Below are 25,411 nucleotides of genomic sequence, written 5' to 3' on the forward strand. Positions count from 1 at the left end.
AGAAGAGAAGAGAAGAGAAGAGAAGAGAAAATGGAACAGATAATGAAAAAGAAAAAATGTAACAGGAAAAAGAAAACAATTCACTGAAAAGGAAAGGACAATAGTAGGATAAGAAAGAGGTGCAGTGTTGACAGCACAAGCCGCCTCAACAGACACTGAGCGAGGTGCATTTGCCCTGTGAGCTTCCTACATCTCTCTAAAAAATTGAAAGTGCTGAGGGCACAGCAGCTGGACTCGTTTATACAGTTAGCTTTTCATTTAACCCCACCTGAGAGCCAGGCAGAGGCTTCAGCACCCCCTCTAAGGTTTACGCTGCTGAGTGTATTGAAGGAAACATTCAAAATCGCTAAGAATCTGCTTTCCTTTTCCCTCACTCGCTGTGACAAGATGATACAGCAGTGAAGCTATTAAAAACATTTCCATACTGCAAAATACCAAAGCTGTTGTTTTGAACTTCCAGACTTGTTTTCTTATTATTATGAATTGAAGTGAATGCCCTTACAGTGTTGTTCTTTTTATAAGGACAGTTTACTGCCTATTGGTTGTCTAAAACCATAGGTGCTTTGACTAAATTACTAAATTTTTTTAAACCCAAATATAGGAGGTGCTTTGATAGTGGGAAAATAAAGGTCTTTTGAACACTAAGGAACATCAGACAAATATTGAAGCAAGTTCATATTTTCACATCCAAATGAGCTTTGTGGCAAATTAAACACTTACAGTGTCTACAAGGGAACATGTTATCAGGGGGATTAGTGTTACAAGTGTTACAAAATCGACAAACACGGAAAAAAGGTTTTACAATAGTTCAAAGCAATAAAATAATTGTAAGAGTGAAACCATATAAGGAGAGAACATATAAATGAAAGAAAAAAAAACTTTTAAAAAACTAAAAATAATTTTTAACTAAATATCTGTACAAACTATATATTTTTTCTAACTTAATTCAGTTATGTTCATACCCTAAACATGTAATAAATATGTAAATATAAAGAACTGAGGTTATCTATTTTTGAGGAGTTTTTTTTGAGTGAGAAAGAATAAATTAAGTGGATTGATTTTTGTTTGTTAACTCTCAGAGTTAATTAAAGAAAGATAGATGTTTTTTTTTGTGCTGTAATTATAGATTATTAGCATAATTAAAAGTTTTAATTATAGATTAAAAGCATTATTTGAGTTTGTGGTATGTTGGGATTTTTGGTTTTTTTAATGTTATTTTTGTGCTTACTGAGCCTAGATATTCAGAAAAACTTCTTACTTTGACTATTAGAATGCAGCAGAATATCTTGAAGCAGCACTGTTTAACTGCGCCCAAAACCTAAATGTGTTTGTTTTTTGTGTTTTTTATGAATGGGTGGGGCTTTTTTTTTTTATTTTAAATATGTGAAAATTTTATTTTAAAACTGTTTCCAAATCACAAGACAACAAAAGATGAAAAAACACAACTAGCTTTTACGGTGAGGGAATGTGTTCTTGTGTTCAAAAACAGCATTGAACAGAATGCAGGGCTACTTTTTTTTAACCGAATCTTATCTTAAAAAAAAAAAGGAATGCTCATTGCGTGAGATGCTGAAAAAAAACAATGCAAGACCAGTGGTCAAAGAAAAAAATAGTTTACTGCACTAATTGATCCTGACTAATCTCTAATTATAAAAATTTTTCAGACCTTTGTTTTAACAAGACATATCTTTTTTCATCTCTCCTGCAGTTTCTAAAAGTAACATTTTGACTTGTTTTCTCTTCCTCCCCCATTTCTGTCTCTCTCGGTGGGGTTGTTGTTGGGGGTGACGAGTGGAGCGTGTGTCCCACTCACAGCCTGTGAAGCGTCTGTCTTAATGAGAGAAAGAATGGCCCAGGAGATAGACACACACACACACACACACACACACACACACACAAACAAACAAACAAGCAACACACAACACACAATACACTCCAAACCCAACACACACACAGAGACACATCTCAGCTCCATGGTCCACACACACAGCAGTACTCACGTCAAAGAAGTGTCCGGTCATGTCACAGCGGTGGCAGCGTTTGTGCCAGTAAGCTCTCTCCAGACAGTTGTCACTGGTGTGGCCGGGCAGCGAGCAGTTAGAACAGTAACGGTTCGGACAGGTCCTCAGAAAGTGTCCCTGAAGCCCACATAATGAGCAGCACTGCACCTTCTGCTCATAAACACACACACACACACACACACACACACACACACACACACACACACACACACACACTCTCTCTATGTCTCTATGTGGAAATATTTGAAACTTTGAAGTTGTAATGTTGGATTGTGTTATTGTCATTAAAAGAAGAAAACTTTATTTTTAGGTTAGATTTCTTTTCTTTTTTAAGAATAACCAAGAATTATAAATTATAAAGTGTCTTGTATCACGGTGAATATCAAAGATTTGTAATTATAATAATAATAGCAATAAAATAACTACACTAAATATTGCAGTTTCTATTGCTATTTTGAGCAAATAAATAATATATAATATAACAATGTTCAAAACCGATTAAATAAAATAGGAGTATCAAAAGAACAAAATAATCCTCAAAACTGAAAGACCACTTTGCAAACTTACAATTCTTTATAGTTTATATCAGGGTAATTTAACCTTTTAGCCTAAAGGACCATGCTCAATTTTTATAGCATTTTTTGTTGCATTAAGGAAGTAGACAATAGTAAGGTAACAGCATATATCATGATATTCTTAAAGATATTATACTTCAAATATAGAAATTAAAGGTATCCGTGCTGAATAAAAGTATTAATTTCTTTCTTAAAATGTTATTGTCCCCAAAATTGCAAATAACCATTAAGTAATTGATAATTATATCAATCCAGTGAATTCAAATTACATATGCAACCGTTCAACACTTATCTTACACAAAAACTTTGATCCAAAATGCATTGTTTACCATTTTTATTTGAATCCTATTGTCTAAAATTCAGTTTTGATCATTCAATCAGAGCATTTTGTTAAAGTGGCTAAATTGTATAGTTGACAGTTTTTCTGGGCTAATGCATACTATAAGTGTCAGCAGTTTATTGAGTGGAAATAAGGGGATTTTGATCTTTGCTGTGGGTCAGGTGACTATAGTGTGATGACGGGTGGATAATGATGTACCTTTGGTGCGGGGCAGTTTTTGGAGAGATGGCCGGACTTTTTGCAGTTGTGACACGTGATGGATTTTTCATTGTAGTAACGGTTTGAAACACGCCTCGGGCCAAACCTTTTATTAGAGATCTGAGCCTACACACACACACACACACACAGAGAGAGAGACAAAATGGTAATCACCTCCTATATGAAAGACGATCCATGATAAAAAAAAAGTATTTTCTGTTTATTAAAATAAAAAAAAATTACAGTATTATTCATTTCAGATTTGACAAAAAAAATGCAACATTACCTCTTTATCCTTTTCTGATACAGCCCAGATCTGCTTATTCTCTTCATCATTTGCATGTTCTACAAAAAAAAAAGATCAGTACATGAGAAAAACAAACTGAAACCATCAACATGAAATTAGATAAAACTTCAATAAGAAATTGTATTTGATTATGTGTGTGTGTGTGTGTGTGTGTGTGTGTGTGGATGATACAAGAGGCCCACTCCCCTAATTTGACCTTTTTTTTTTTAGCTCATTCTCAAGAGACAGAAAGACAGTTACTCCAGCAATACACAGCTGCACATCAACACACACTGCATTAAAATACACCACACACACATACATACATACAGAACACTAACAAAAACTCCACCAAGTCCAAAGTAATGAAAATACAAAACACATCTTGCAGGGAACTGACCAGAGCTGACCAGGGTCATCAAAATCAGCATGATACCAACAATCACTGATGCTAGTTTAGTGTGTCACATTCTACTTGCACTGAAAAATGATACTGATTCATAAAACACAATTTGAAGTCATATTTTCACATGCACACAATTACAGATATCCACACTTACAGGTAAAATAATAACAATAATTGTTATGAAAACAAACCATATACGTTCATTCATTAATGTGTTTGCTTTTTTAAATCTACACACCCAACACATCGCAACAATGCCCCCCAAACATCCCTGAGGACCCCCAGTACAATAAACAGGAAACATTTCCTTTAATCCTGATGCCCCCCTTCTCTCTCTCTCTCTCACACACACACACACACACACACACACACACCTCTGTGTCTCTACGTGGGGGAAATGCCTCGTCAGTCACGGGCCAGCAATCACACAAAGCCAGAGAAAGGAGGACCTCACTATGGTAATCCTGCCAGGCCTATTCACAATGACACACACACACACACACCAAAGATACTATAATGTACTTCTCATATGAATATTAGGAATATTTTCATAAATCCACCCAGTTTTCACATCAAATCCCCCTCAAACACTTAAATAAAACAGTATGTGGAGTTTTTCCAATTGGCATCCACACAAGATATACAACACCACCAGAGGGGGCGCTAGAGAGTAAGCCAAATTCAACATCACAAAAAAACCTTTCGCTTTTCATACAGCGAGACCGAGATGGAAGGATGAAAAGTAGAGCAAGGGAGGGGGGAATAGTGGAATAGCGACAGATGCTACTTGTAAGTCTCATAGGTATGCTAATTAACATAGAACCAACAAATAAAAATAAGAGGTGTGCGCGCAGAGTGCAACTTCATCAGTGTGTGTGTTTTAATGAATTCCAGCTGACTAATAGTCTGAGAGAGAAGAAAGCTGGCGTGCGCCCGGCCACCAGCATTAGGTCCATGGAGAACAAAACGGATGTGTAGGAGAAACTAATTAACCATGAACACAAGCTCCCATTAGAGAGAAAGAGACTGAGACACTATTCTGACTTTAAGAGGACTCTGTGTGTAGGGAACAGGCCATGTGAAGGCATATCTCAAAACACAAACTGTCTGGGACTCTCTGAGTGTTTCCTCTCACAGCTGAATCACAGTCCTGAACTAAACTGCTACTAAAACTCGTTAATGGGATCCTCCTTGGAAAATTCATTTAGCCAGTTCTGAAGTGAACATGAGGCCACAAACAATATCCCAATCAATATACAGGACCATTCAGAATTTTTGTTTTTGAAAGAAGAATCTTATGCTCACCAGGGCTGCATTTATTTGATCAAATACAGAAAAACTGTTTTTTATTTTTATTTTAAATAACTGTTTTCTATTTTAATACACTCATGTGATAGGTATACCAAATTTGCTGCAGCCTTTACTTTAGTCTTCAGTGTCACACAATCCTTCAAAACTCATTCCACTATGCTGATTTGGTGCTCAAGGAACACCTGCTGTCATTATCAATGTTGAAAATAGTTACTGGTTAATATTTTTTTTGGAAACTGTGATACATTTGTTTTCAGAATTCTTTGACAAACAGAAAGTTCAAAAGAGCGGTTTTAATTTGAGATAGAAAATATTTGAAATCTTTTATATCATTATAAATGTCTTTACTTCGACTGTTAATGTCTTTAATGCATGCTAGCTGAATATAAAAGTATTCATTTATTAAAAAAAAAAACTTCTGACCCCAAAACTTCGAACTTTTGTACAATTTTAATAATATCCATTAAAAACATTTATGCAGAAACAAAGAAATATGGTTCATCATAAATAATTGAAATTAGGTTGGTGTGGCATAGTGGTTAAAAACTTGGTCAGGTTGTAGGTTTAAACCCCATGATCCAAAGCCAATTGGTGCTGTCAGTCACATCCTTTGATTCTAGTGCTACATGGCATTTCGGTTAAAGTGACTGGCCCAAAACAGATCTGACCATCCATGAGCAACAAATATGGCATATTTGAAATTGCATACTACTATGGGGTCAAGCAGCAGCCAATCAAAAGCCCTTGGCCCAGTTTTACTAACAGCTTGCGCCAGCGCAAACCGTCTTTTGGCATCAAAATAGCACTGTCAGGTTTTACTAAAGACGCGCAATGACGAATTAGTGCTGAAAAGGCATGGACACAGTTATTTTTGCGCTTGACCTTATTGAATATTCATTTCTAGGAGTTCCCTCTCAGGTGCAAAATTTATGGGAGGAGAGTATTCAAATGATTCACGCAACGAGATTTACTAATGTTTGCGCTCGTCAAATAACTGTGCTATTATTTAACACCTAAAAAAAGCATGTCTTAAACTATTTTGCGCTTGAAATGGATGCAATTTGTTGCTAGGAGAGGCACCGCAGAGAACAGAGAGCGTGGTAGAAGGGAGAGGATCTTTCCACACATATTAATTTATTTGGAAAGAACACATTATCCGAACATATCCTTTGCCAAGCCCAGGGCTTAAAGCAAAAAAAAAAAAACACCTGAGCCTGAACTTTTTTCTGGGGGTTGCGGGGAAGGACACATACACAGGGTTATTTTGGCAAACAAAAAAAAGAAAATGATTTTCCTTGAAACTAATTAGTAACGTATCTGCCATTGCCATTAGCCCTTGACAGGCTCAGACTACAGATTATGGTGGGATATTTGAAACAGCAATAACAAGAAAGGTTGTTCACTACAATATGGTGCAAACAGATGTAACATTTAGGATAGTTTTGATATCAAGTTTTGCTTGTTAGCTTTGTCCTTGACAGGGCACAAGATGACATACAATCTAAAACATGAAATTTCTGAAATTGTGTTGTTCAAAAGAAACAATGGTAAATTAAATACTAGGAAATGAATATAAAATATTGTTATTATCTTTCAAATTCTAATAAATAAACTAATAAAACAAAATGGTACAAATAAAGTGCAGCACATTGCATGCATTGAAGGAATTTGAGGCTACCACGATTGAGCAAGGCATTTGTAATGAGACATATTTCCAAATGAAGCAGAATATTCAACAAGGGAAGAAAAGGTTGAGCAGGATATTATTGATTCATTGGAATTGACTGGATCATGAAAAGGGGGCTTTCAACAGCATAGCAGACCTAGATCTTGATGTTGAATTGCAATCAATGGTGAAAACAATAAAACCAAAATGGACACTGAAGATCAAGTTCACCCTCAAGAGCATCTAAAAGTATATCAATGACTTTTTCAAGTTTCTTGGTTATTCACAGTTATATTACTATTAAGTGGCATTAATCTGGATTAACAACCCAGTTTTAGAGAGGATAAATCACCTACAACAGTATCTTAAAATGCATTAAATAAAACACATTATATGATAAAATAAAATGTATAAAATAAAAATAAAAACCATCATGTTGTTCTCATGTTGCATCTTCGAAAAAACACAAAATTCCCTCAAAAACTTTCATGCTCCAAAAAGAATATGCATTGTAAATGTAATCGATATGAACAGTGTCTAGCAAGCAGGTTTGAACTTATGTTTACCATATTTGAAATGCTCCATGGGTGCATTAATCATTGTTTATATGTAAATAAAAGCCTAAATTAAAACTTATTATTTGTAAATGTATTATTTTGATAATCGATTAAATCGGTCGATTATTTTTACGATTAATCGATGAATCGGTTTATGTACTTATTAATATTTAGTTTTGCCCATTTTTTCCGCAAGTAAATTATTAACAAAGGGTCTTTATCATTCAACATAGACTTTTTAGAGATTTTAACCATTTTTTTTGCATTGTCATATCCTCATCAAAAACATACCTGGAGTTGTGTTTTATTATGTTAGTTATCCTTTATCGAACTCTTCTGCAATCAAAACACTGACCCATACATACTCTAGCAAATTTCACAAGGAGATTTCAAATAATGTTTTCACCATGGCAGTCCTTAGGGCTCCTAAAGTAGTTTAACATCCCGATCAAAGCTTATTAAGGAATCTTTCAGAACATATTATCACGAAGAATAAGAATAAAACAGAATTAAAATTGCAGTAAATTGCATTTTATTTTTATTTTTTTCCTGTAAACACACAGCTTATACCTGGGAAACAGCTTTATAGCTTATGCAGTGAAATTGTAAACAATCCTTCCAATAAAGTGCCAATGGCATGAAACCTGAATGGAACTCACATTTTAAAGTAAAATTTAAAGTAAAATCCATCAGAAGGTTGTCCAGAAAAAAAAAATTGGACACACAAAAAACCTGCTGTGTGAAAAAAGAGCAGTGAATGCTTAGAAAAAAAAGTGCATTTCAAATACATTTAAACATTAACCTCTCTCAGTCAGTCATAATTAGGCTGCAAGACTGAATTATGAACTGGTAAACGACAAAGCTTTAAATGTTAATTTGTTAAAAAGCAATGTTATCAGCTTTTACGACTAAACATTTGCAAATAACATTGTACTGCAGAATCTACACAAAAGTCTTTGCACACTGTGATTTTCATCGGATTTAAATATGTAGTGGTCCTTATAACAGTGCAAAATTCAAAAAATGTAATAAAGCGATAAAATGTTAACAAAACAGCTTATGCCTGAACTGACAGGAATTCAACTACCTGTGGGAAATGAGGCAGAACACTATTCACTCATTATTTGAGAAAAACTTTGCATTGCAGTGCAAAAAGGTCAACATGTCCAAATGTTCAGGGCTTAACAGTTAGGCTTGCTCTCTTTTTGCTCCCACACTTTGGATGACTTCGTCCGATTAGTTTTATCTTCTGCTTTTTTCTTTTTCTTTCTCGAGCTTACTCCACTGCCGCCTGCCTCACCCATCACGCTGAATGCTGCAGAGACGCTGTGCTGGAAGCACGTGACATAAAACGAGGCCAGCTATTGGCTAGTCGCTACTTCTCCTGCTGTACTGGCTGAGTAAAACCTCCGGTGGCTCATTACTGCCACACTTTGGTCACCGCAGATTTAAAAATATGCACGAAATGAGCCGCTTACGGCAAATAAAAATTATTTAGCAACGAATCGATTACTAAATTAGTTGACAACTATTTTAATAATCGATTTTAATCGATTAAATCGATTAGTGTTTTCAGCTCTAATTATTATGTTTACCATATTTGAAATGCTCCATGGGTGCATTAATCATTGTTTATATGTAAATAAAAGCCTAAATCTTGAATCATTAAAGTTTTGGAGCAATGGACTTTCAATTGAGGGGCAGGCATCTCTCAGGTTTCAATAAAAATATCTTCAACTGTGTTACGAAGATGAATAAAAGCATTATGGCTTTGGAAGTACAAAAGCATGCATAAATTCTGACAGAATTTCCAATTTTGGATAAAATAATCCTTAAAAAAGTAAGCAATTGGGGTAGTTTGTTTGCATAGACAGCACATGACATCCCATACCAACCAGTGACACACGCATCCATCCTGAGCACCCTTTCTCCGCACTCGTCTCCCTTAACAACCTCCCTCAAGTGTAACCATTCAGCCTCCTCTAGCAGGGGGAACATGGGACTGAACCCTAAAAAAGCTGATCAAAGCCTAAAGCAGGCCCCGCCGTTAACCAGTTTTGCAGGCCCTTTGTGCGGTGCTGTTGACTTCTGCCACTGGGCTGGCAGAGGGGACAAAGAGAGCGGAAGAGAGGCCAGCAGTCAGATTAACACAGCCATACATAACAATGGAGCCCGAGTGTGTGCGACCCCGTGTACCTTTGTGTTAGGGTGTACGTTTAGGAGAGGGAGAGAGGGACAGGAGAAGTTGCTCATGTTTAGTCCCATTTTTGGTTCTTATTGCAGGACTCAACAATATAGATAGCCTGATGACCAAAATGTCATCATGCATTAAATTGATCAGCAAACCGAACAGCAAAAAAATAAATAAATAAATAAATTTAGAAAGTATGCAATACATTTTTGTCTTAATGTATTCATTCACATCTTTTAGAGCTATTTAAAATGTCCCAATTGTGAATTTTTGCAAATTACCTTTCATGCAGTGTGTAATAGCTGTATATAAATGTAAACAGTCTGCAAAAAAAATTGTTGCTGTAATGTTCTGTCGAGCATGCAAAATATGTGGTTGTGTGTGTTGTGTTGTGTATACACTTAATGCAGCTGTTGGTCACCGGCTAACTCACATTATAGTTCTGCTAATCAGCTGTCGGCCCACTATTGTCTAGAAATGTGTTGATTAATATAGAATGTCTGTCATTCTTATTGCCTGGAGTCATGATAAAGTGATATATTTGTGCTCCGATGTCTGTGTTCAGCTAACGTATATACCATTATTGTTTTGGTCTTTACTACATTCCGTTTCCGACCAGACCAATCAGAGCAGAGTAACCTCACGTAAAGGAGGGGTTTGGAAAGATTAATCTTTGAATAAATCATTTGAGAGTCGTTTAATTTGTTGAAAAAAAAAACATTATTTTTTTTTACCTTTACATGTAAACCTGTTCTACCCAAAACCAAATTATAAACATTTTAAATAGCATAATAGGGGCACTTTAACTATAATTTAGAACTATTAAATACAATATAAATATTTAATATAAATATAAATAAATAAATTATTAAAAAAAAAAAAACTCAAATTTTTTGTGGTAGAACCAGTCAAAAATTTGGGCCAAAAATTAGAACTAAAAACTTCATTGTTTAGCGTTGTATTGTCCAACTGATTTTTTCAAGTTGTAGATAGGAAATAGACATTCTTTTGAAATAAAAGAACATGGTTGTAAACAGTGTTGGGGAAAGTTACTTTTAAAAGTAATGCATTGCAATATTGCGTTACTCCCTAAAAAAGTAACTAATTACATTACTTAGTTACTTTTTATGGAAAGTAATGCGTTACGTTACTTTTGCGTTACTTTCGCTTTACTTTACTTTAAATATGAGCAGGGCTTGATTGTTTTTAATATAAAAACTTATATTTATAACAAATGTAAAAGCCCTTTCACACCAAAAAGTGCAATGAATAAACCTCAGGCTGATAGAAAAGTGAATTCACGTCTGTACAGTAGAAGACACTCTTCAGCAAAAAAAACAAAACAAACAAAAAAAAAAAACCAATGAAGCACAATTGTTAGTTTATCTAAAGTCATTTAGCTTATTAGCATGGTTGAACTGGATCATCAAAGGTCAGCAGCAAAGACATTAGTTAATAAAATGGGATTAGTTACATTTGTGTTATTTAACATATTTAACTATTTCAGGTTTGCGTCTTATTCTGAGTTTGCGTTTCACTGTTTTAATTAATTTTGATGAATACTAAATCAGATTTTTTATTTTTTATTTTTTGTGCGAGTGGGATAATTTAATGCACATTCACATTTAGTCTAGAACTACATGATCACACAGCGCACACAACGCCTCAGTAGTTCCGATTTCTCCCAATGTGGGGACAGGAGATTTGTCATCGGGAAAACAAAGCAACTGGCGTTACCTTTTTGAAAAAGTAATTCATTAAATTTTTTGAAAAAGTAACTCAGATATTTTCTTGTAAACTAAAAAGTAATGCATTACTTTACTAGTTACTTGAAAATGATTAATTTGATTGCGTTACTTGTAATGCGTTTTCCCCAACACTGGTTGTAAATAAACTTCTACACAATACGGCACTGGTAAATAAACAGCAAGATGCTATGCAACAACCATGTACACGACTGGCTCAGGTGCTTTTGAGGAACAACTAGTCACTTAAGTCACAAAGGTTTAAAAGTTAATGATATTCAGAGATTGCTTGAGGCACTTAGTAATGTTCACAAGTACATCTGAATGCGCCACTTTATATCCAGTGTTTTCCATAAAAACCATCATAGAAACTACCACAGCATTATTTTAATTAATTTTTTTGGCCACTCTGGTTTAATCTATTTTGGATAAACCTGCCTCCAAATGGCATGCAAAATGAACTATGGCTGGTTGCTTTTTTTTCCTGTCTAAGTGGGCGTTTCTTGGCCAGAATAAGCTGCAATGTGGACCAGACTCTTCGCCATTTAGTCAAAGGTATGGATATGTGAGACTAGCGATACAGAGAAGGGTAAATGCCCCACAGAAGGGCAGACATGGGGGGTCAGCAGCCCTCACAGACCCCCTGACAAATACTTGACATGGACCACAGAGCAAATGCATTACGTCCCTATTCACCCTGGCTGGACCAGACCTTAATCCAATCAAACAGTGATCAAACACACACACACACACAGCATTCACGCCTGCTTTCTCTCCTCCCGGCCTCCATTCTCCTGTTCCTCCACTTCCTTCATCAGCTAAATAATCTCCTCGCTCATTCTCATTTCCTGTCAGAATCCATCCCTCCAAACCGCTTTCATACCTTCTGTACAGCCCTTTCACTCTCTTCATTATTTTTATGGCCTTTTGCCATTTTTATGGAAATGATAGTAGAGAGAAAACAGGAAATGAATGGCAGGAATGGGAATAAGAAATGTTGCGAGCTATATTCAAACATTTATTTCCCACATGAGCACCATGGCACCATCTACTAAGCCACAAGTCCGTCCTCTCTGTTCCTTCATGCCATTCTATATTCTTAAAACTTTGAATCAGTCTTTGTATCAGAAATGCCAGATTTACATCCACATGGGCAATTAAACTCTACTTGACGGAGGAGACGGAAGGCAGAATTCAAATGAGCGGTGCTGTGAAATGCATCATGGTCCGTGAACAGACCACAGTGAGTTAGGTGAGCAGTGGTGAATGTGAGTGTGAAAACCAAACAGTGTGTAACAACGCCACACTTCAAAGTCGAAACACACACACAAGGGTACCTCACTACAAGCGACTGGAGATACGCGTGCTTACAAACATACTCGCTAGCGTTTCACACTCGACTAAATTCAAGCATCCGGTTGGACCACAAACAGAACTGGTTTGAAGAGAAGACCAGGACATGAAATCAAGCAGAAAGTGACAGACATGTAGAGACAGAGATGAAATAAGAGAGAGATAGAGAGAGAGATCTCCCTCTCGGTCAATACATCATGTACAGGTCGATTATGGATTACAGTGGCACATTTCATTTCATGCTCAGTCTTCATGTTTGCAGCACTGCTGTGGAGCCTTGCAACATGGATTACACTGATATCTCTATTGGACACATTCACACAACTTTAGCACCAAAAAACACCTTTGGAACACACACAAACACACACACACACACACACACACACACACACACACACACACAAACTGTTTCACTGTTGTTTCTGTTGCTGACATGTTTTTAAAGGGAAAGTTAATCCAAATCTGAATTCTGTCATTAGTTATTCACCCTCATGTCATTTCAAACTTGTATGCCTCAATTTTACAAGAGAAACATAAAAACAGAATTTACTAAATAATCATTACGCAACTGTTAAATATACTCTTAAATACACTCTTAATTATAAAAGTTCTTTATTGGCATCTATGGTTCCATGAAGATCATTTATATTAAAATTGGTGCTTTAAAGTGGAAAAGGTTTTTCAGATAATTAAATTGTTCTTCTCACTTAGAAAATCAATGTTCACTGAAAGGTTCTTTGGGGAAACCAAAATAGTTAATTTATAGCATTGCTTCAAAAACCTTAGAACCTTTATTTTGAGTGTATGAAAATAAAAGTAGTCCATATGACTTGTGCACTATATTGCAATTCTTATGAAGGCATATAATAGCTCAATGTGACAAAAAGGCCAACACTGAAATCATTATTCACAAATGATGACCTGGAGTATGCTGGTATAAGTATGTAATAATTAAGTACAGTATTCATGATAATTTTATGATCCATTTAAAAAAAAAATAAAGATCTTGCAGATTTTGAGAAGAACTGTATCATTTGGGGCCAAAAATTTGGTAAATCAACAAATTTTTAACATTTATTGTTAAAAACAAACAAAAAAAACTTTTAAAGGTTTGATTTAGCCAGTAGAAATTCTAATTGGCTTTATATGAAAATGGAGAATAGAACATGAAAAAACGTCCTCATCTGGACAGCCAGGTAACTGATTGTCAATGAAGATGTTTAGTAAGCAAACCCCAAGTCTGCCAAACACTCTGACAATCAGTTCATATTACACCCACTCTGCAGGTACAACACGATTGTGGGGCATGTGGCCAAAGCAGTGCCCCCTACCCAATATTCGGCATGGCACACGGTAGGTGCTGCCACATTCGTGGCATTCCTGACTCCCAGTTTAAAGGGGGAGGTGGGGCAGGTGGCCAAACCTGTCTGTCAATGTACCGTTGCCTCTTGCAACCCAGAGGGGGCCCAATTACTGCCCAGCGGGGCGCGGTATGGCAACAGCATGGCAACCACACGCCAACCATACGCTCCAATCAGAGTGGCAGACGGGTAAGTGACAGAAGATAAGGGAAGAGAGTCACATGGGATTGAGAAAAGCACATGCACACACTCAACATGACTCTTTGTACTTGGTAATCTAATGTCAAGTTAATGAAAAAACAAAAACAAAGCCTTCAACCATAAAAAAAAAAGATACAGACCAGACCAGACATCCAGGAGTTCACCAAAATTAAATTCTGCCATTAATTACCCTCATGTCATTCCAAACTTGTATGACTTTCCTACCTAAGTGGAACACAAAAGAAGAAATTCTGAAGGATGTTGAGGCTGCTCTTTTCAAAACAGTGTCCAAGGGGGCTGCCAAGCTCAAAAAGGGACTAAAAACAAATCCGATTTTTTATTTCCAAAACTTCCACAATGTAGCTATCAAATTCCAACTCAAATATTTTCTGTGAATAAAAACTTTCAGTCTGCCCTGGTCTATTCCTAACACTGCCATCAGCTTCAGAAGACTCAAAATATATTGTGTTCATTTATTTTAATAAAATAATTACAAAACAAATAATTATTATTTTTAAGTCTTTTGGACTAGGTTTGTGTTGATTTTGTGTCCGTTTTAGGAGCTTAGCCCTGCACACTTTTGTTTGCATGGTCAAGAATGGTCTAATATGTGTTCCATGAAATAAAGTCACAAGGGTTTTATAATAACATGAAGTTAAAATGTAAATACAAAACACAATGCACAGAATTGTTAAGCACTGTAAACGATTTAATTGGAAATTATTAAAAGAAATACTAAGGTTAAAATTAGTATGAACTAATGTCCGTTTTCAAGAGTGATTACAGTAACTTATTATTATGTTAGAAAGTGATAAAACAGGAGGGAAAAAATAATTTAACAAAAAATTATGATGCACTGGCAGTCAGGCTGTATGTGCATCAATAGAAACAGCTTGCACATGCACATCTCAGTCTCGATCAGTCACTTGTCACAGCACTAGTCTGTGACAAACTTGCTTCAAGAGCCCACCAGAGAAATATGTCTACAGCTTGTCTTGCCATACAAATGATTACAGCACTAAAACACCATGCATATGCTTATATATGCTAAATACTATTGATTTGTCACTGCAGCAGCTTTGGAGCTAGCATGGTATATATACTGTATTAGCCCATTACTGAATATATGCAAGATACAGAAACACCATTACTAGTCACCAATCTGTCAACATATATATTTGGTGGTTAAAGCGGTTAAACTTAAGAGGTTAAAGGGGCTCATAAATGAATATTAGATATAGTCCATATTATAGATCTCAAATTACATTCATGTTTGAAGCACAAAATTTCCTGTGAAGAAAAACTTTCAGTTTGTTTTGTCTATTCCAAACACAAAGCTCTCAGTATCAGAAGACTTTGAATATATCATTAGTCACCAGTGTGTCACAATGTCAGTTCGATATTTTTTTCAAAACATGAATTTCAAAACAAAACTGTATGTAAATGGTGCATTTTGTTGGCACATATGGTTTGCTATTTGAAAAAGTGTGGTAAAAGGGGCTCTTAAATCAGATCAGAAACACAGCAGTGTTAAAATATTGGTGTATCTCCTACTGTATCTTCTATATGAATGCATCCTATATCTAAAAGAAAAATGAATACTCAGACTCGTAGATTCTCCACAGATTGCTGCGTGTTTTAAAAAGTCATTTTAAATTGAAATGACCCTGGAAACATCCCCATCACACAACAAGCAGACTTAATATTCCAGCCCTTCAGTTTTCCTTCTGCGTCCATGTACGCACAAACATACGAGAAGGAAAAATGAAATACTTAATAAAACCAGTAGCTTGCGACTTCAATTTCATTCTGATGAAAATTCTCCTCTGGGAGTGTTTTTCTATCAGGCTGAGGGGCAGATCGACTTTTCATGATTGTTATTATATGAAAAGAGATAAACACCATCATTAATCGGCTACATTCCCTTTCCCTTATCGCCGTGATAGGAGGAGAGGAGGGCTTTTCTTCCTCCCATCCAACCCACACTGTAATTAGGCCTCCCTTTCATTCACTCACTCACTAAAACGTGAACGCGCACACCAGACACACACACAAGGGATGCGAGAGACAGCAGTGTTCAGCAAATTAAAAATTTGTCATTAAGTGGAATTTACCATAATGCTGTTTTATCTTCCAGCGGTTGGAGGGGGGCTGATGAAGTGTGTGTGTTTGTGTGTATGTCATGGGTCTGGGGTGTTAGGGGGGTGTGTGTGGGCAGTGGGGCTTCTGTAAATTGAAAAAGCAGAATAATCCTGCCCTTTCTATCGCCCTCTTCAGTCACACACACACACACAGCAAATCCATAGCCATTGGGGTAATTAAATAATAGCGCTTTAAGATTCTAATTTGTTGGGTTTTTTTCTTTTCTGCCCGTAGCCCATCATTGGACTTTAGGAAAAGTGGTAACAATATAGGATATGAACAGAAGACACACACACACACACATACACATTAAATATAACCTCACAAATTAGATTAGGGAACATAAAGCTGGCATTATTAAAAACGATATCTCTCAGTCTTGAATTATAATGAAAGACAATAGGAATTATTTCAACTCTTCCCACAAGAGATCTGAGAAAAGGTCCACGTGGGGGGGTCTGGGAGGCCTGCACTGTTCAGCTCGGACAACCTGGAATAAAATATGAGTTTGGGTGGGGTTCAGTTCCACCAGACTGACAGCAGGCAGCACGCGTAAAAATAACCGTTGCATTGAAACAAACACTACAAATGTGGCGTTTCCACAAACGGTGCATCAATGAATACTTTAACAAAAATCGAAACCCTCTGTTGGTAAACAGGAAGCATAAAAGGAAAACACATTTACCTTTAGTTTTTGTTTCCTATAAACTTAGAAAGAGAGAACTAGTTATTGGAGAAACTGAACTAAGTAATCATAAAAAAAAAAAAAAAAAAAAAAATGATTAGTCGCCACAGTTTATTTGTAGTAAGACCATAATAGCCACAGATATATTTAAAAAAAAATAGGATGGTTAATGGAATGTTCCTAGTTAAATACATCATGACAACTAATTCTTGAAACTGTAAACAACGCAACAAAAAATACTGACAAAACCCACTTACAATAAATGTCTACCGAGAAACAATGTTAGTTTGTCCCTCTAACTTATACAGAAAATGCATAATTGTCAAAACCTACTTTTATTTATTAATTTAAATTTCTGTGTATTGAACTCGGAACATTCAAATATTAAATCTTTTCACATTTTTAAAGAGTTTCAATAAAAACACAGTTTTTCTTAAGAAAATACTAAGCTGAAGTGTCAATAAAAAAAAAAATCACATTCTCTAAGTTCCCTAACAGATTATTTAGTATGAATTAGCATGAACATTTCTGTCCAAATACCATTATTATTTAGTGTTACTTGCTGAAATAAAACCAAGGTAATTTTTCTAAAGGGTGATTTCAGTTTCATTACTATAGCTTAGCGTTACTAATAAACGCAGACTGAGACGATATGTCTAATTTTGAAACAGTCACATTAAATTCCATCAAACAAAAAGAGATTAAAAAAGGCTGAGAGATGTCAGGCGCGGAGGAGAAGGGAAGGGGAAAGACAGATGGCGGGGCTATGGCTGGGTGAAAGAGGGGTAAAGGGGGGGCACAAGGAAGCGACAGAGAAAGAGAGAGAAGGTGTAACGAGAGGGTTTGCCTGTCCATCTTCACCTCACTCTCTTCCCCAGGGCATTCCTCCCTTTCCTTCTAGCTCATTCTCCCGCTCGTAATTCTCATTTATCGGGTCTTCCCTTGTTATTCCGAGCTCTTGTTTATTCATTATGTTGGGTCGCCCATTTCAGCTGTTTTCCTCCAATACAGTCAGACTATGCAGATCACTAAAGGAAGGCTTTTGTTTGATGATGTTTTTTATTTAGCATGCTTAAATGTTCAGTAAAATTTCACAACATATACATCTATTTACAGTGATAATTCATGCATATTTGAAATGATAAAAATGGTTTGCATACGATGACAGGCAGGAGTAAATTTACTCCTCATAAACCGTTCATCTCTCCACCCATCCATCTCTCACTCTAGTCATCCCTCCATCTGACTTTGTTTTTCTCAGCCGTTGACAGGTAATAACATCCAAAAGAAAACCCAACTGACAAGCCCATTTGAATGTGTGTTTAATATGATAATGATAGGTCCTCAGACCTTCACAGCATCCTGCTCTCTCGCCTCTATCCATCCAAACTATCCAAACTATTGAATTATAATGTTTCTAAATAAAAAAAATAATCTATCAGTGGATGGTTCAACAAACTTCACTTTTTTGATTAAGGAGTGATGTTTGCCCCTGAAATAGATTTTGGGGACATTTTTAACCTTTAATATTTAAAATTCAGTGTATCGCCCATATATATATTTAGGAGTTTTTTTATCTTTTGTATTTGATTTTTTGTTTATCTCTAATCATGTTTTTGTATTGTTGTTAAATTTATTTTATTGATTCAGGGTTAAATTTCTTGCAGATGCTGTCTTTATTGTATTGGCTTTAATTATGTCATAATTTCTTTAAGTTAAACCAAACATTTTTTTTTTTTTTGGAAGGTTGCGGTGAAGACCTTTGAGTCTGTGTGTACATGACAATAGCTTTTCTCAAATGAAACTGTGATATGCTCGTGAAGTCAAGTTAATTTTTCTTTTTGTGGTTTAAAAATCACTAGTCCATATTGCAATTTGAATTTGTTTGAATTACTTTTACAGCCCTACTTTTCATTTATTAATTCAAAATTTGACAAATTCCGTGAAATTCCATGTTATATAGCAATCTCCATTTAAATTTTGTGATTCCGCCCAGATTTTATGGTATCTCTGTCACTTCTGGTGGCATTTTTGACCCTGGCTCCAACAAAATTTTTCATTAAACAAAAACAGTGATTTTTTTTAAAAATGTTTTTTTGTTTTGTTTTGTTTGTTTGTGTCATTATGTCAAAGCTTACTACACGTTTTGTCCCTAAAAAATAAAAAAATACTGAATTTATTCCTTAAACATCATTTTTTTTTTTTTGCCAAACTGCTAAAGCAGTTCAAATTACTTCATTCCATTCAAACTTTGTTTCATTCCATTCAAACTAATTTGGATTTTATAAATTATTTTTCAGTCTGACTTGCATTATTTAAATGCTCACCATTCAAAATCTATCACTGTAAGATTTGGTGCACAAAAGCAGCATTAGATGATGACTGTCATGTACAAATGATAGAAAACAAAAGCATCTCTTTTTGTCATCTCCAAAGCCAAAAAGTTCATCTTACCTTAAAAAATTTAACACTATTCTTTTGCTCCCATCTAAGCATGGGCATTTCCATTCAAAAATGGAAATTTCTTCAAACAGCGAATGTTAATCTTCAAAAAACAAGTGAGCTTGTGTGCATTTCTGTTTAAAATAACTACTACAAAATAGCAGGTAAGATGGATATATAACCCTAAAATGCCCTTGCACCATACATCAGAAAATCCCATTACATCCAAAGGGACCTGCAAAATTGAATTGAACGTATTTATATGAACAACAAGAGGTTTCTTTAATATACCATAACATATGCCAATGCCCTCACTAATACCTCTCTATTTGAATGTAGTCACTTAAGGCAAAGCCTTTATGGGAAAAATCTATTAAATATGCCATCAAAGAGTACCGGTGGTTTAGCCTCAAAAAGAATTACATTCCAGACCCCTCTCTCTCTCTCTCTCTCTCTCTATCGCTTTGGTGCATGACAGAGACAGAGAAGGAAAGAAGCGGAAAATAAAAATATATATAAAACAGGGGGTTGAGAAAGAAAGATTTTTAGATTAGGCCTAATGCTGAATAAATATGGAGAGATTTGCGGAGGAAAGTCAGTCATGCTCAGTACCTCGTAAACACTCTCCATTTCTCCTTCCGCTGGTCCAACGGGCCACTAAGCTGGTCAGCAGCGGCAACCCAATTACTATTGATCACCGCACTTCAGGAAAACGAGAGAGTGGAAGAGAGCAAGGGGAAGAAGGAGATAGACAGATAGACAGCAAAATCCATTCAAAAGTGAGCGTTACTTTGCCCTACTCACTCTGGAGGGCAAGCACAGAGTGAATACTCTGAAGGGTGCAGGGCATTAAGTGTGCTCACTTGGTACACTCTGCGACAATTGAATGTTACCTTGAAAGTAGCAAAATGTACTGCAATGAGAGGTATCCAAAAATGAATACTCTGTCATCATCTTCTCCAGGTATGCAAGGTATATAGAATTTTTATAAATATGGGCTGCACGATATGTAGATATATCGATATTGTTATTATAGAGGGGTTAAATATCTGAATATTTTTATTGAAAGGGCGTGCAATTTATGATGTTGCAAAAGATCAAAGTTTTAGGTCAACGCATATAGCAGAGAATTGCTTGACGTTAGTTATTAAGTGCAATAAGTTGCCGAAAACAACTCCTTGCTGACTCATCTTGCTGTCTGACACACACCTGAAGCGCACGCACAAGCCGCATCTTGCACATGTCTCTTCATTTCTGCCGCAGATATGGGAAGCCAAACACACCGAAAGTAGGATGAAACAGCGCGGTATTAAAGTGTTCGCGCAGTGCTGACCTGTCATCGGCGCGGCTCAATGGACCGAGCTGTGCGACCGATTCAACAGCGCAGAGCGGATGTGTTTACTAGCAACACCAAACTGACAGCGCGGCGCGAACTAATCTCAACAGCACAGCGCGAACATTACTCTTCTTCTAATAACGTTTTATGGCGGATGGCAAACCAACTTTTGGTGCATTTACCGCCACCAAATGGACTGGAGTGTGAAGCACTATAAGCAATGAATATATACATATTTATATATATATATGAAAATTCTCCTGACTAATCCTATTTCTTTAATGTATTTAACAATAACACCATATATTTTACCTTGTTCTGCATGCTCTTTTAAAAGGCTTGACAAATTGAAAGATTCAACACCCATGTTTCTTACTTTCTTAATAAGTTTTAACCTTTCTTTTTCATATTTTATGTTTTACATTTTATTAAAAACATGCACTCTAAAAAATCTTGGGTTATTTTTTTAACCCAAATGCTGTGTTGAGCCTTTTGGGTAATTTTTTTGGGGTTATTTTTTCAGTGTTTGGGTAGTTTTTGTGTTACCCAGCTCCTGGGTCAAATGTAACAACCCATTGTTTGGGTTGTTTTGCAGCTCCTGGGTCAAATGTAACAACCCAATGTTTGAGTAGTTTTTGTATTACTCAGATCCTGGGTCAGACGTAACCCAGCGGTTGGGTTATTTATCGCGGGGATTTTGCTTCTCTTCTGGAGAGAGCAGGTCTCAGCGCCATCGAATTGACGCATTCGTCTGTAAAATACAGGTTTGTATACATTTTATTTTATCTATAAAATCGTTACTGTGCTATATATCGTTCAATTTTATGCAGAGCAACATACAGGCGCGTGGTATGAATCACCTTTAACGAGTGTCACGGTCTTTTAGCGTGATGGAAAAGCCTGATGCTTTGCATAAAATAAACGATTTTATTCATAAAGATACAGAATACAAATACTTTGTATGTTAAAATATTTCCTCAAAGCAGTTAGATACAGAATACAAATACTTTGTATGTTAAAATATTTCCTCAAAGTGTGACTGAAACACAGGGCGGCGGTCTCAGCCGTGAGCAGTTCCCCGCCGAACACGACTCCAGCTCGGGCACGAGAACCAGCGCGGCGCAGCGCAGTTACGGTGGAAACAGAATAACAGAGACTGGTTAAATTACTTCTGTTTAATGTTTAATTTTTACTTTAAATGTTTGTTAAACAAGGTTAAATTTGGGCAATATGTATAGCCTATTAAAAACGATATAAGCAATGCTGTAAATGATAAATAAAGGAGAATAAAGGAAGTTATCATGCAAACCAGTGGTTGTGTGGAGTATTTTAGAAAAGTTTAGAGGATTTAAGTTAATCTGTAAACATTATTTAATGTATGAAGTAAAAAATAAGCTAGTAATATAGTAAAAATGAATAAACCATATCTGGGTTAAATCAACCCATTATGCTGGGTTAAATAAACAACCCAATTTGCTGGGTAAAATTAACCCAAGATGGGTTCTGTCCTATATTTACTCAGCCCTGGGGTTAATAACAACCTAACTTGGGTTAAAAACAACCCAATTTGGGTTGTTATTAACCCAAGGGCTGGGTAAGTATAGGACAGAACCCATCTTGGGTTAATATTACCCAGCAAATTGGGTTGTTTATTTTGACCTATCATAAAGGGTTGATTTAAACCAGCTATGGTTTATTCATTTTTACTATATTACTAGCTTATTTTTTGCTTCATACATTAAAAAATGAAACAGGTCAATGTATTTTTTGTAATTGGGCAGAAACAATAGAGCAACCCAAATTGGGTTGTTTTTAACCCAGTGTTTTTTTAGAGTGGTTTCATGTTTTCCTATATTAAATAGAGAGTGATTTAATCTAGTTCGTGTTTTTTCCTGCACAAAACATAATGAAGATCAGTATTAAGTTATTACAATTCTTTTGTTAAATACATTAAAGAAATAGGATTAGTCAGGAGAATTTATATTTTATATATATATATATATATATATATATATATATATATATATATATATATATATATATATATATATATATATATTCGTTGCATTTAAGTGCTTCAAACTCCTGTCCAGTTGGTGGCGGTAAATGCACCAAACGTTGGTTTGCAATCCGCCATAAAAAGTTATTAGAAGAAGAAGAATGTTAGTCCGCGCCGTGATTTCAGTTGGGTTTGGTTGGTAAGTCATGTCCTCTCTGCGCTGTGTGTGGTTTGGAGTCGGTCGGCGCTGCGTGAGCGATTTATTTATTAGTTGTTTGTTTCTACTTTCGGTGTGTTTGGCTTCCCATACGCACACGTGCAAAGCGCGTGCATGCACACAGAGATGCGTTTCACTAGTCCATATTGAATATGTCACTAATGTTAATCAAACAACAAAACAGCTATAACAAAGATTAATCCATTTAATTCATACAGTGGACACTGTGCAGTGTTATTTTACACTTAATTATTAAATTTCTGTACCTATACTACTATTTTATCTATGCTTGTAAATTGTGTATTTCTTTTTCTTTTTTTTTTTTTTTTGTTTACTGACTGTTCACTTGCCTTTAATCATGTTTGAACTTTCTCAGACTATAGTTTTTGCTGTGATATATGAAGAAGTACTTAAAGTGTATGGAAAACAAAGATACAATGATATAAAATTAGTGTCATATATATATTTTCTTATGTTAAAGTGACATTTTCTGATTTGTGACATTAGTGACTAACACTGCTGGTCGTGAATGTGAAAAAAAAATTGGTTATATAATTTCATTTTTAAATATTTTAAAATATAATTGAAATTGATTTTACAAACTTCAAGCAATATCGTATCGCATATCGAATATCACATTTTTTAACAAGGTATCGCATATAGCATTTTTCTTCAATATCGCAAAGCCCTAATCTACTCACCCTCTTTTCACAACCTGCACTAGTTTTTCTTCTGTGGAACACAAAGAGAGATTTTGAACAATGTTTCTACTGTCATTGTCCATACAATGAAAGTTAATGGGTAACATTCTTGTGTTCAAAAGAAGAAAGAAATGTGCACAGGTTTGAAATGATGTGATGGTGAATGAATGTTGACAATTTTAATTTATGGGTTAGATATGCTTTTTAAATAGTTTTTTTTTTTAGGGCAGATCACAGACTTATAAGTGCATTATCGCCACCTATCTCCCAAATTGACCACTGACACTCTATCTACAATCTCAATTAGGGGTGTCAATGGTCCATTTGAGAGATATGTGGCGGTAATGCACTTATAAGTCTGTGATCTACCGTAAAGCAAGAAGAACAAGAAGAGTCATGCTCGGCTGTTGAGAACGCACTCAGGACAGTTCGGACATTGAGGTGAATCAGAGGTCTACCGTAAAGCAAGAAGAACTTCAGTTTCTTGCACAGACCGAGCGTTTCGTGTCTTTACACATCAGGGTTTAATTTGGTTTTGTTTGTGTATGTTTTTTTGCCGTGATTCCCATCCACTGACCTTATAGGACTGATAGACTGCAACGGTTTGAGTTAAAAATATTTTTTTCTACATCTTGGATGCCCTGGAGTAAGCAGATAAACATAAAATTTTCGTTTTTTGGGTGAACTATCCCTTTAATTACCACAGGTTTTAGTGCAAAACTGACAGACAGCAACAGTAAAAATGCTTTGGGAAGTGAGCTTTTTTCAGATTTCCTTTGCTTGCTTTCGTATGGAGTTTCATAGGTGCAAAATGCCATCTGGAAATCATCCAGAGAGAAGAGATGGTGGGATAGGAGCCATTTGTCAATAAACACCAAGTGAAATCACTTGACAAGCATATTATTCTTTTCTGCGTTGCTGGATTGATGGATTTCCTTTTGTAAGGAAAGTTTTGGGTTGTGCATAATGATGGCCAATAGGCATTAATTCTGTCAAAGCCATTAATCATTATTTGCTACTTGCTAGTCATAGATAGGTGGTATTTGAGGGGAGGGACATTCTTATTCTAGTGAGCATTTGATTGGACAAAAATCTGTAAAGCAAATGATGAGTCATCAATAGTTCTAAAAACAGGATATGTGTATATGTTAAAAGTTAACTAGCAGCATGCTAAGTGGACACCATTGTCTTAAAGCTAACGGACATGGACTAAAAGCCACAAAGCGGGTAGATATGGATTTCATGAGGTCTTTGAAAACAATTTTAAGTTCTGTCCATTTCACAAAAAAGATAACTAAAGACAGTTATAAAGTCAATATCATACATAAGATTGTACAGGTGGTTAAAGTCAAAAAAGACTATTCATATTGTATGGAATATAGCAATGTTATTATGAAACACTTCAGCTTTCACTCACATGAAACGATTAAATGACAACAATCCAATGAACCAATCAATCCAAAATCCAAAAGCAGATTCAGTCTGATATACGATAGACAGTATACATTTTTCCTTTCATGACAACTTTAAAAGATCTGCCAATTGGCAAATGAGCTGACAACTGTTCCAATCAAACAATCAATAAAAAATACAAGGGGCTGTTGAATTATAAACGGACTGTTTAAAATTAATTAATAAATAAATATAACTAGGAATATACAGACAACATAAGGCTTTG

The 25,411-nt window shown here is 35.6% G+C and overlaps 1 protein-coding gene across 2 annotated transcripts in view; it reads right to left on the reverse strand.

The window, feature by feature from the left end:
- Window positions 1-25,411, reverse strand: part of LOC109096681 (zinc finger CCHC domain-containing protein 7-like) — a 55,325-nt gene that overhangs the window by 16,115 nt on the left and 13,799 nt on the right. For both annotated transcript variants that reach the window (XM_042716159.1, XM_042716158.1), the window contains exons 3-5: window positions 3,421-3,479; window positions 3,135-3,260; window positions 2,001-2,171 (exon numbers count right to left, since the gene is read on the reverse strand). In XM_042716159.1, the coding sequence (XP_042572093.1) occupies window positions 2,001-2,171; window positions 3,135-3,260; window positions 3,421-3,479 (356 nt within the window). The remainder of the gene's footprint in view (window positions 1-2,000; window positions 2,172-3,134; window positions 3,261-3,420; window positions 3,480-25,411) is intronic.

This window comes from Cyprinus carpio, chromosome B1, assembly GCF_018340385.1.
Source record: "Cyprinus carpio isolate SPL01 chromosome B1, ASM1834038v1, whole genome shotgun sequence".
NCBI lineage: Eukaryota > Metazoa > Chordata > Actinopteri > Cypriniformes > Cyprinidae > Cyprinus > Cyprinus carpio.